This window comes from Nanorana parkeri, unplaced genomic scaffold (assembly GCF_000935625.1).
Source record: "Nanorana parkeri isolate BGI_ZX_2015 unplaced genomic scaffold, ASM93562v1 scaffold1956, whole genome shotgun sequence".
NCBI lineage: Eukaryota > Metazoa > Chordata > Amphibia > Anura > Dicroglossidae > Nanorana > Nanorana parkeri.
The window spans coordinates 209,130-221,853 of NW_017308224.1; the positions used below are offsets into that span (position 1 = coordinate 209,130).

General features: G+C 41.3%; 1 protein-coding gene across 1 annotated transcript in view; it reads left to right on the forward strand.

Moving 5' to 3' along the window:
- The window catches only part of MLLT1 (MLLT1, super elongation complex subunit), a 35,322-nt gene that overhangs the window by 6,003 nt on the left and 16,595 nt on the right, over positions 1–12,724 (forward strand). Inside the window, exons 2-7 of the mRNA XM_018572163.1 lie at positions 631–811; positions 5,433–5,515; positions 5,597–5,740; positions 6,431–6,559; positions 6,684–7,229; positions 10,628–10,715. Of these exons, the coding sequence (XP_018427665.1) occupies positions 631–811; positions 5,433–5,515; positions 5,597–5,740; positions 6,431–6,559; positions 6,684–7,229; positions 10,628–10,715 (1,171 nt within the window). The remainder of the gene's footprint in view (positions 1–630; positions 812–5,432; positions 5,516–5,596; positions 5,741–6,430; positions 6,560–6,683; positions 7,230–10,627; positions 10,716–12,724) is intronic.

Here is a 12,724-nt window from a genome sequence, read left to right on the forward strand (position 1 = left end):
TGGTCGTTCTCCCCGCGCTCCCCCCCCCCCCCCCCCCCCAACTTTTTTAAGTGTAGTCGGCCTCTTTAGCATGAGCTAGTACTGTTCAATGATGCATCAAACTTTCAGGGGATGTTGATTTAGGGAACACCACTGTCACCAGTAATTCTATTCCTTTCTGACATATAATGATAAATAATCTATGGTGATTTTATGGTGTAAGCAGTTTCATCTTGACAACAGGCAACTTTTTTACATTCATTGTGTTTGATTGTACCAGAAAAGAAAAGAATTAGGCACCATATTTATTAATTTAGCAGAATTCTAGGAGTAGAAGATAACTAAGGGGAGGCAGTAGGTAACAATAGTTGGCACACAGGAATGGCTGAATTTTTCTGAAATCTTTAATTTATATATATGATTCTGCACAGAATTGTTTGATGTACTTTTGTGTATATGATTGTCATTTTTAACAAGCCTAAAAACACATTTGGACTTTTTAGAATTGGGATGCAACTTATAGCAGCTAGGCAAGCAAATGACAACTGACAGCCTTTATAGCTTGGGTTTTTCTTTCAGACCTAGTTTAGTAGTTATTTTGTATAACATGCTACACATAATGGGCTCCTTGATGAGATTTTCTTTTTATAGTGCACTGTTCAGGTAAAGCTGGAGTTGGGACATCGCGCTCAGCTAAGGAAGAAGCCAACTACTGATGGATTCACCCATGACTGGATGGTGTTTGTTCGTGGGCCCGAGCAGTGTGACATTCAACATTTTGTGGAGAAGGTGGTTTTCAGGCTTCATGACAGCTTTCCCAAACCTAAACGTGGCAAGTATCTTCAAGTTTTTACTTCATTACCATTTTAAACTTGGGGAAACATTACGACATGTTAACGAAACTGATTGTACAGCTTTTCCAGTCATTATTAATTAGATATTAATAATGTTAACATTATTTCTTATTGAACATTTAGGCTCTATTCTGCTTTAGTAAACCTGTGTTTCCATTAAAAGTATAACAAAAAGGCATATGTCGCAGGGGTGTGGCGGAGTAGAAATGCTTTCCCGTGGAGCTCCTGGGCCTGCCTTTCCCACCTAGCTAATATCTGTGATTTTTCTATCAGCAACATGAGTGCAGCCAGAAGGAGGAAGCTGGCGGATTCACAGTCAACCACAACCGAGGAAAAACTGCAGCGGTTTTTCCTGCACTACACCCGGCGCAGCCCTATCCTCAAAGGACTGCAGGACTGCTTCAAGAGTGGACTTGTTTGTGGGGGACTTCTACTCACCCTTCCTAACAAGGCGGATCTGGAAACGCTAATTGCCAGAATTGAGGAGACTCACCGGAGAGATTTGCAGGTGGTGCGTCAGGAGGTGCAACAACTATACGATCGCGTGGACCAGCATGACACCGTCGCAGAAGATCTAGCTCCCTTGCGTGGTGGTTATGAAGCGGGACCGGCTGCCTCCCTTGCAGCCATGTGCCTCAAATTGGAGGACAATGTACCTTGCAAATGTTCTGTACCTGTGGCTTCAGGCAGGTCTCGTAAGTGTAGATTGTTCCTGTGGCTTCTGTATTTAGTGACAGCTATATTTAGAAAAATACTAGATGTTCCACCAGACACTGGTATCATTTTAGATCGGGTGCACTGCGCTCTTGGCCCCAAAGCACTAGATCCTGACTGCCCTTGAGGCATCTGTAGAGTACATAGATTCACAGTTAAGGAGGAGATCCTATGTAAGGTGTGGGCTGGTAAACTGAGCCCAGTGTACTTTGATGGAGCCAGTGTGTGGGTTCTGCTCGATCTTACGCCCCCTCCTAGATCGATTGAGAAACATGGGATTCACATATCAGTAGGGATTTTCCTTTCACCTAGTAGTGAGAAAGAACTTGTCCTTTCTTCTCCGTATTTCTGCACATCTGCCGCCTTGAGTTTTTGAAGATAAAGCTGATCCAAGATTGGTTGCAACCACTAGAAGACTATGCTCTGCAGCAGAGGATTCAGTTTCTGAGCCGATGGCAGATGATGCTCAGCCTCGTCGAGGGGTCGCAGGCCCTTGGACGGAGGAAAGATGTCAAACCGTGAATCATCGCGTGGACCTGTAAGTGCTTATTTGCCTTGGTCACTCAGCTCATGAGTTTTATTAGCCCCAGTGCACAGCTACCGGTAGCCGGTCCACTATAGGTTCCAACAGCCTTTGGTAGATGGATCCCCCCTTGGACTTTAGCATCTCCCCACCACTGATTTATTCATCCTGATTCTATCACCTGGAGATGTTTATTGCTAGCTGTTCTTGCCTGGTGGGACACCCCCAGGTGCACGTTTTGACTTCCAGCTACATGGTCCGTTGTCTGGTTCCGGAGAGAGGATTCGTCTGGTTGCTGTTCCTCCCTCCTACATGCTTACCCAATTCTGCTTGTGGAGGAACTGTTCAGCAGGCTCTCATGGCTTACTGGAGATGGCAGGAGGTCAAGAGAGTATGCCCTTGTATGACGAATGTGGAATCCTGGCTATCTTCAATTATGTTATGCCCTTCTTACCTGCATGGATATTCAGATTCCTCCGATTTGACTTTAGGCTCTTCCAGGTGGAGGTTTCTGGATAACGCTAACTCCTTCATTATCTACCTGTCTTAGGGCTCAGTTTTTAGCTTCATGTTGTAACTCTGTGTGTTTGTTATAGATTTGGGGGTGCTTTGCTGGATTGTTTTGGTGGGGGGGGGCGCTTATCCTATGCCCCAAGGAGAGAGATTAATCTTTTATTTCATCTTGCACAATTCCTATTCCTGCATAGACATGTTTCTGGTTTAACACCATGACTTACTTCGGGTGCGGGATGCCTCCATTTGTTCCATCTTGCACTCTGACCACCATGCACCCATAACTTTAGATATAGACCTTCTTTCCACCTCCCCGAAGCCCTGGAGTTGATGTTTAAATGGCACTCTCCTTCAGCAGAGTTATCCCTAGCTGAACTTAACGTCCTTGGAGAGCATTTGAAATCTGTATACTTGTATAACGCAAAATCAATGCTTGCTAGGTGTAGGCACTTCTACTATTAGCATGGTATCAAATATGGAAAACGTGTAGCCCATGCACTTAGAGCAAAGCACGATCTTGCGTTTATCCCAGAAATTCCCATTGATTTGTAGCATAAAACTTTCCGAGACAGGTGACATAGCAAGGGTGTTTAGTAAGCACTATTCTTCGCTTTATAATCTTTTCTCCGAGGTTACAGGGGATCAACAATCTTTAAGAGATAGAGATTGGTAGGTTTTTGGACGAATCTCCCTTGTTTTCCAAAGGAGACATTTTTTCTCCTTGAACACGGATTCCTCTTACACGGATCATTGACTGGTCTTGACATAGTACCATTAAACAGTGGATCAATGTGGAACAAATGTTTTCTGAGGTGTCTCTTCCCTGCCCTGCTGTATGAATAGACTTCTGATGACACTCAAGTTGCATCGTACGATTGGTACTTCATGGGCAGTATGCTGCAAATTCTTTAAGAGGTCCGCAAGTTCGCCTATGCCGTTCACGTTTTTCCTTATTGTAGGGAAATCCACTTTCTCTCCCAGCCTCTTGGACCCGTTTTTTTTAACGTTGTTCCACACTGGCAACATTAGTTCTCACCATTTTATTTGTGATGTGAGCTGGATTTCTTTTGAATGGCTTCTATTGGATCAACATGCTATAACTGTATGATTTTGGATGTCAGTGCAACTTTCCCATCTCCTACTATCCTTGCCACTAGTAGAGGGTTATGCTCGCCTTCTGACTGTCTTCAAAACCAGCTGTTCCCATACTGTTCCGTTGAGACTTACGATTTCCTTGTTGTATACCCTGTTAGCTTTCCTCCTATTGACTCTTATTTATGCTTCATGGCTCGCTGGGAACAAGATCTCAATATTCGGTTTTCACAGTCGGATATAGACTGGGTACTTTTTTTCCACTCACAAGACTCCTTTGAGTACGAAATATCAGGAGTCTAGCTTTAAGCTTTTGACTCGATGCTACAGGACACCTCAGCTGTTGCACTCCCGAGCCTCCCACATATGTGTTGGCACTGCAACAGGGATAAGGAGGACTTTCTACACATTTTCTAGTCATGCTCCATTATCTTACAGTTCTGGTCAAAGGTGAGACGTATTTCTCAAAAATTCAGACTTTCAAGTTCCTAATAACTGAGCCTTTTTTTTTCCCATCATAACTGCATGCTTAAATGTACCTATAAAAAATCGATACTGCCACATCTTGTTAATTCGTCTAGAAGTTGTATCCCTGAATTGTGGAGATGGACTCAACCTCCCTCTATTCTGATGTGGATTAACAAGATTTATCAAATTGAACAGTTGGAAAATCTAATAGCTTTTTTTAGGGGGACGCATGAGCAGTTCAGGAAAACGTGGTTCTATTGGAAACATTTCTCGACTACAACAGAGTATGTGGGCTTGATGAGGGGGTGCCCTTCCTAGTTCCTTGGGCCGGCCCTGGGTGTGTGGGATGCAGTTGGAGGGCTGGATCAACTTTATTTCCTCTGCTTTGTTGTGCTTGTCTCACTTTTGCTTTCACTAATTCTATCTTTTACACTGCTGTAGTTTTCTTCCTTTTTTCTTATACAGGTGAAACTCGAATAATTAGAATATCGTGCAAAGTTCATTTATTTCACTAATGCAACTTAAAAGGTGAAACTAATATATGAGATAGACTCATTACATGCAAAGCAAGATAATTCAAGCCGTGATTTGTCATAATTGTGATGATTATGGCTTACAGCTCATGAAAACCCCAAGAACCCCAAATCCACAACCTCAAAAAAGTAGATTATTACATGCAATCAATAAAAGAAGGATTGTACATAGAACAATATCGGACCTCTGAAAAGTACAAGCATGCATATGTACTCAGTACTTGGTTTGGGCCCCTTTTGCAGCACTTACTGCAATTACTTTTGCACGATATTCTAATTATTCGAGTTTCACCTGTATGTTGGTATGGGGTTTGTTTTTGTGGGTACTGCAATTGAGCATATTTTTTTGTGCATTTTCTATGGATTTCAATGCCGACCACGTGCTTAAAATTCGGACAAATGTGATTGCAACCTAAATGAGAGCTTCCAACTAAAGAGAAAGAAGGTAGTTCTGAGATGTGCATCTCACTTGTGCCTGCACATGCACTAAACCATGCACTTTCTCCACCAGGTCCTTCTGTGTCTTCTTTCACAGCATATTTATTGGTGACAACATTCCTTATAGGGGACTATGAGAACTAATTTGAAACCCAAGCTAAAAAGCTAACATAGTCTCCTGCAGAACCTGAAGGAGTAAGGGAAGTTAGAATGACACCTCCTATTCAAATACATCAGTATTGTACATTTCTTGTTAAATGTGAAGTTGTCTTACCTTGGTTCATGTAGCCACCTTTTGAATCTAATTTTTTTTTTTAGTGTGCAAGGAGCCCCCATACAAAGTAGAAGAAACAGGATATGCTGGCTTCATTTTGCCGATTGAAGTATACTTCAAAAACAAGGTAGTGATAGATTTTTATTCAGTATTTACGTTCTTTGCTACAAGGAAACATTGCGACATGCAATTATTATTTCTTGTGCAGGAGGAACCCAAGAAAGTGTGTTTTACATATGATTTGTTCTTGAACCTGGAGGGGAATCCACCAGTTAACCATCTGCGCTGTGAGAAGCTGACCTTCAATAATCCAACCAAGGAATTCCGTAGGAAGCTGCTTAAAGCGGGTGGGGTAAGTAGCCATGGAGTGGACTACAGAGTTTTGGAGAAAGGAGCAAGTTGTCACCGTGGGAACCATTATGATATTTCTAAAGTATACTAACAAGAAAACGTGATCTTTGAATGCACAGATATCTTCTGTACCACTCATTTACAAACGTTTGTGACTGGAATAATGCTTCCACAAAGGTAATTTTATTGGTGGGAAAGAAAAAAAAAAGCACTCCTTCAGGTAGAGCATACCATAGTGTAAATGGATAGCCAGTACTACTCGGTCTTCTCCACATTTTGAAGTGATATAATCATACTTACGGGAAATACCAAAAAAGTGTGACCATTTTCACTGCAACCCACGTTTTGGTCACTGAAGTCACCTGATTATTGTTTGAAAGGTGTCAGATTTTTTTCTGTGCCCTGTGAGTACTGTTATGCTGCTAAGATAGGTTATCCTGAAAAGTTCATAACCACCAGTATTACAAATACACACACCAGAACTGTACAATATATATTTAAGTTTGAATTTCTTATGGAAACCTATTTTTTACTTGCACACAGTAAATTCTGATATATTTTGGATGTTGGTGTGATCATCTAATTGGGCATAGATAGGAAGGTTTGACCGTCTTTATCTTAGCATGGAAGGTCTCAATATGTCCGTAGTAATGTACTAAGTTTGTCTGCTGATGCAGTATTTATATTTAAGGTGATGGTAATGCCAGAGGGAGCAGAGACTGTATCAAGACCAAGTCCAGACTACCCCATGTTGCCCACAATCCCTCTCTCCGCGTTCTCCGATCCAAAGAAAGCAAAGCCATCATCGCATGCATCAAAGGTTTGTGCGTTTCTTGTTTTTTTTTTCTTGTTTTTTTTTTCTTCTCTTTTTTTGGTTTAATTCATCGTGGCAGATTTGTTGCCCCTTTTAGAGAGCTTATTATAATGCGTCATTCTATTTACAGGAAAACAGCAAAGACAGCAGCAAAGCATCAAAACCCCACAAAGTAACAAAAGAACATAGAGAAAGAATGAGGAAAGATTCAGAAAGTAAAAGCAAGGAGAGTGACTTAAGTAAACCAGTTAAGGAATCATCTTCTTCCTCACGAAAACCGGCTGAAAACAAACCAACTAAGGAAGAAAAAGCACCTATTAAAGTGGCTTTCAAGGAGCAAAAACTATCCCTTAAAGAACCCAAACTGGAGAACACGTCTCCAAAAGGGGGTCCTTCTGATTCCAAACCCTCCAGCAAGAGACCACCGAACATAGACTCTCCCAAATCTAGCAGTAAAAAGCCAAAAAAGGGCACCTCTAAAGGACTTGTGGTTTCAACGACCTCTCCTCGTGCTCCACCTAATCCCAGCAACCCAGTCACCTCTTATACAGACAAAAAATTGGTAAAAGAAAAACCAGTAAGCAAAGCAGATAGGCCCAAACCAGACCCTGATGTCAAGAAGGCAGTTGAGGCCGATGACTCTAATTCTGATGAGGAAGTATCATCAAAATCCGGGGTAATTCTGGAAGATTGCTGTTTTTTTAACTAGATTTTCTTGCCAACATGTTTTTCTCTTGTCAGTTTTTTTTTCTTTGAGACGTTTTGGCAGAGTAAAACATAATTTTCCCAATGCATAGAGCCGACGTGGGACACTGCAGCTGTTTTATTCTGGCTGTATATACCCTGAGCTGAGTGATCATGTAACTATTGATTACTTAGCTCTTGGTCTTCCGGCATAGAGTAGTGAATGTCAGTTACCACTCCCCACAGGAATTCCCCCCCCCCTCCCCTCTCTGTTCCTCACTGGAGGGACGGATAAAGGAGGTGTTGGGCGCAGCTGGCTCTGGCTCTAGACAGGCAAAGCCAACTGTCAATCAGGCAGCCGGACAGATCCTGACAATTTTGTCAGGGTCCTTCCCAGCTGCAGTGGGGTTGCCCTGGCACTGCAAGGGTTAAGTGCTTGTTTTCATCTAGGCGCGAAAGTAACAAAGTTATACTCACCTGAACTTTGCAGTCAGCTGGCTGTTACAGTGCTCCCTTCAGCCTCCCTCCTCCCCTCCAGCGATGAAATGTCGCTGGGTGTTCTCTTGTCCAATACACAGTGTCAAAACTGGAGCAGACAGAATCTGGAGTTGTTACCCATGGGAACCAATCAGCATGTCTCTTCAGTTTGCTATGGGTAAAATTTGAAAATGAGACAGAGAAGCTGATTAGTTGCAGTGCAGATCTGCTCCAGTTGTGATAAATTCCCCTCACTGTATTGGACGTGATGATTCGCGCGACCTTAGACTGCTGGAGAGGAGGGGGAAGAGAGGCCGGAGGAACCAGTCTAACAGCCAGCCGGCTCGGACTATCAGGTGAGTATATATTTTCGCACCTAGATGAAAACAAACACTTATCCCTTGCAGTAGCAGTGTAGCTCCACTGCAAGGGTGAAAAAAATGTTTGCCTTGAAAAAAAACCTGTGTCAAAATATTTTTGTATACAAAGCAGTTTGCTTGTTATTGTACTGACTTGAGTTTTTATATTTGTCCATAAAATTCATGCTTTGCGCTCCATTTCTAAATGCACCTGGAAGCATATAATGCTTTGCTATGACTGAATGCACACCTACATGTTTAGCAGCATCTAGGTCAGGGGTATACAAACTTTCCAGCTGTGGTGAAACTACAACTCCCGTCATGCATCTGCCTCTGGGAGTCATTCATGTAGCTGTTAGTGTAATTATCAAACAAGCTTTGCAACAATATTCCCCTCCTTAATCGCACACACTAATTCAGTGTGACACCAAATTAATAACTTCAAACAAACATGTGCCACGCTCTATATCAAAACAATTGCAAAGTATAAAAACAAAAACAGTGCTAACAAAGTGCCAAGAGAAAGTCATGTGAAACCAATATGATCCAATGTGAATGCAGTCCACTCCAAGGTGCAAATTCTTCAATAATAAAATACTCCTTCAATGTTGTTGTTGTTTTAACAATGTTCCAACGTTGTTGGATTTCAGCATATGTCATATGTGAAGTAATGGTGGAAAACACGAATTGAAGGAGTATTTTATTATTGAAAAATTTGCACCTTGGAGTGGACTGCATTCACGTAGGATCAGATTGGTGTCATGGGGCTTTCTTTTTGTTTCCTTATTTGTTAGCACTGTTTGTTTTTATACTTTGCAATTGTTTACATATAGAGCGCAACACATGTTTCTTTGAAGTTATTCATTTGGCTGTCCGAGTCTTGCAATTCCGAATGAGATTTGTAGTTGGTCTACAGCTGGAGGGCCGGATTTTGCCTACCCCTGGTCTAGGTGCATTCAGTGTTCTGGGACAGTTTAGTCTGGTTCATGCAGCTTAACTCGTGTAAATGCAGCTAAACCTAGGAACATCTAAACACAGGAAAAAGTGATCTTGGGAGCATAAAAGTTGTGAATGCTTCTCAGATAACTTCTCCTGTGTATAACACAGGAGGCCCTTATGCATGAGGGCTTAATGTGGAAGCAAAACTGAAGTAAGAGTGCCAGTCTCTATTTTCTTTGTACACTGGTTCTTTCTTCCATGTTAAAGGAAGCATTTTTATAAAGCAGTTAATTTGACTCGGGTAAACATTTACTGCAGGTGAAACATCCTGGTGCATAAATGTTTGATTCACCACCAGTGAATGTTTGGTGAAGTCACCTTTACTGCTTTTATAAATATATCTGAAAGTGTCTATAGATAAGTGATGGTAATCACCCAGTCCAGCTATATTCTATGGGTTACATGCAGAATATGTGAGCGGGAGGTTAGAAAACATCGTCTGGTCGCTGTCCTTTTTCTCATGGTGAGCCAGCATTGGAGCACACTTCCTCTCCGCTTCTGCATATTCTAAGCCAAAACGGTCACTTGAAGCAGCTGTTTGTATTTAAAACTTCAGTGGCAGATTCTGGTGTTTAAGGGCTAGTTCACACCAAGCGCAGAGCAGATCCAGAGCAGGTGCGGACCGGATCAAAACTGCGTCCAATGTATTCCTATGGTATTTTGAGCTCCAGTTCACATTGCAGCGTGCAGATCCAGAGCAGGTAAAAAAAACTGCAGCAGGCCCTATTTTACCTGCTCTGGACCTGCAAACGCATCAAAAACGCATGCAAATGCCTGGAATGCACTGAAAGCCCATGTTAAACTAAAAGAAAAAACGTGTCAAAAACGCATCTAAAAGACTAGCGTGCGTGTGCAGAAACCTGACCGGATCTGCTCTGCATTTGGTGTGAACAAGGCCTAAGGGCTGTTGGATTGTATAAAGGACAAATACAACAGACATTACAGCAGTAGCAGCAAATCCTCTTACAGTGCCATTTTAAAGAAATTTTTGAACGCAAAACGTGTATCTGGTAGAATAATGTTCCTTGAGCCCCTATTCACACTAGTCGCACATGAACCCGCGATGCGGTTTACATTGCAATGAGCTGCTCTACATGTGACAAACGTGGCATAGAAGCTCATGCAGATATTTAAGCTGTCAGCTTTATGCATTTTTTGACCACGTGTTTATTGTGTGTTAAGTTGCTTGCCAAAAAAGCCAAGTCTTGCTTGATTAATTTGGGGTGCTATTAACAAATAATGGAACTGCAGGAATGACATGCGCACTTTGCGGGAGTCACATGTGCGACTAGTGTGAAAGTGGGCTGAGAATTACTCACTGTTGATGGTGTAGCTTCTGCTATACTTGTTTCATTTGAAGGTGAATAATTCCAATTATTTGAAATGGTGAACGAGTAGTTGTATGTCTAATGTTTTATTCATCATGTGCATGCACTATATAATATCTGTTTATAGTATTGCTGTGTTGACTTGTTTCACCACATTAATGTGTTTATTTTTTGTTATTTCTACACTTGTCTCATTAATTTGTGTGTGTGTGTGTGTGTGTGTGTAGTCAATCCCATCTAGCCCATCAAACAGCAGCTCCACTTCAGACTCCAGCTCTGAGTCAGACTTTGAACCTTCCCAAAACCACAGCCAAGGTAGGCATGCATTATAAAATCTAACAACCTATGCAGATAAAAAAAACAAGGCTTTCTGTTCCATTTTATGTATCTAGCTGTAAGTAAAGAAGGCATTTAGGTGCATGCTAAATTCTGTTTTTTTAAAACTGATATTAGATGATAGAGGGACCTATTTCAGCGTGACTTTTTTTGTGACGACTGGTTGGGTGCTGGGGAATCCGTCTTTCTTTCTTACATGTTCTAACCACTGTACCCAAGCTGAGCGTTTTGGTTCATACAGTAATGAACATGAGAGAAACTACTATTAGGGTTATGCATTTTATTAAAATTGCTCATACGAAGCATAACCCTGTTTAATTCCTTCAGTTCATTGCTGTTAAAGCGCTGGGCTGTTGTAATTTAACTGAAGACATTGGGGGGAATTTATTAAACCTGGAGCAGTTGTCCATAGTAACCAATCAGCTTCTATCTTCAATTTTGTTCAGTTAAGCTTTGAAAATAAGAGAAGGAAGCTGACTGGTTGCTAAGGACAATTGCTCCCATTTTTGTTAAATTCCCCTCACTGGGTTTAAATTACTAAAAGAGAAAAGACTGTTTTTTTTTTTTTAGCAAAGTTCATTTTCATTAAGACTTTGAAAACTGTAAAGCTGGGTTCACTTCAATCATTCAATCGGGTGCAGACAAAAATGTATCTAATTTTTTATTTTCCCTTGTCATATGATTGGATATTTAAAATGATTTACCTTCTTTACTAATCTCGTCTACTCCTTTTACTAATCATTGTCTACTCCTAGTAAATAAACCCCATATATGCCCCAAGCTGCAGACCAGGGTTCTGGCTTTGGAAAGCTTTCCACAGGCTTGCCTGAAGAAACATAAAATTAGCCTAGCTAGTGGAACCTTAACCTCCCTGGCGGTATGATTATGTCAGGAATTTTGTACCAAAAGCGCTACAATTTTTTGCATGGAAATTTGGTGTTATGTATTGTAGGCCTGCAATTCTTAGTAAATCTTAGGAATAACTCACCTAAATCTGTCCAAACAAGAGTCCAGTAGACATTCCGGGTATGATAAAGTTTGAAACACGAAATTAAAAAAAACATACATACATATACATATACATATACATACATGTGAAACTCGAATAATTAGAATATCATGCAAAAGTAATTGCAGTAAGTGCTGCAAAAGGGGCCCAAACCAAGTACTGAGTACATATGTAAAAAAATTAAATTTATTTTTTTTAAAACTATTAAAAAAAAAAAACCACAACCCCCTTCCTCCCCCACATAACATACACATAATGAGGTGTACGCCATGCACATGCGCTGCAGTGCGTTGTTAGAATGCATCACAGTGCTTGATTTTTGTAAATTTTTTTTCTTTTAAAAAAAACCCATTAAATTAACTGTGGCAGCGCATGGCAAAGCTTTGTGACGCATTGCCGTGCGTTGTGATACCTTGTGTTGCAATTAAATATACACCTATATCATTTTATCACAACACAAACACGGTCCTGGTTACCTGGTAACTAGGGACGCTGATCTGTCTCTGCATGCAAGTGGCCGGAGCCAAGCGTGAGATGACGGCTGGCTCCACCAAGCTGCAAGTAGCAGGTTGTCGGCCGTTCGGCCAGCTTCGGCTTTCACCTCGGCTCAGTCGAGCCGAAGCATAGTAAATATCTAACTGTAAGCAGTTTGTGAATGAATGGGAATGAATGGGAAGCCTCTGTACTGAGTGCTTCCCATTTATTGAGTGCTGAGGCTGCAGAAAAAGAAATTGAGGACTCTGTGTCCTCAATTTCTTTTTCTATTTCAAAAGGGAAATGTCGGGGGTCTGTTTAGACCCCTAATATTTCACCGTAGCCCCCCCCCAACAGTAAAAAAAAAAATTATGAAAAAATAAATTAAAAAATGTGTAAAAAAAAAAGTATAAAAAAAGCACAACCCCTCCCTCCCCCCACATAACATACACATATCGTGGTGTACGCCATGCGCTGCAGTGCGTTGTTAGAACGCATCACAGTC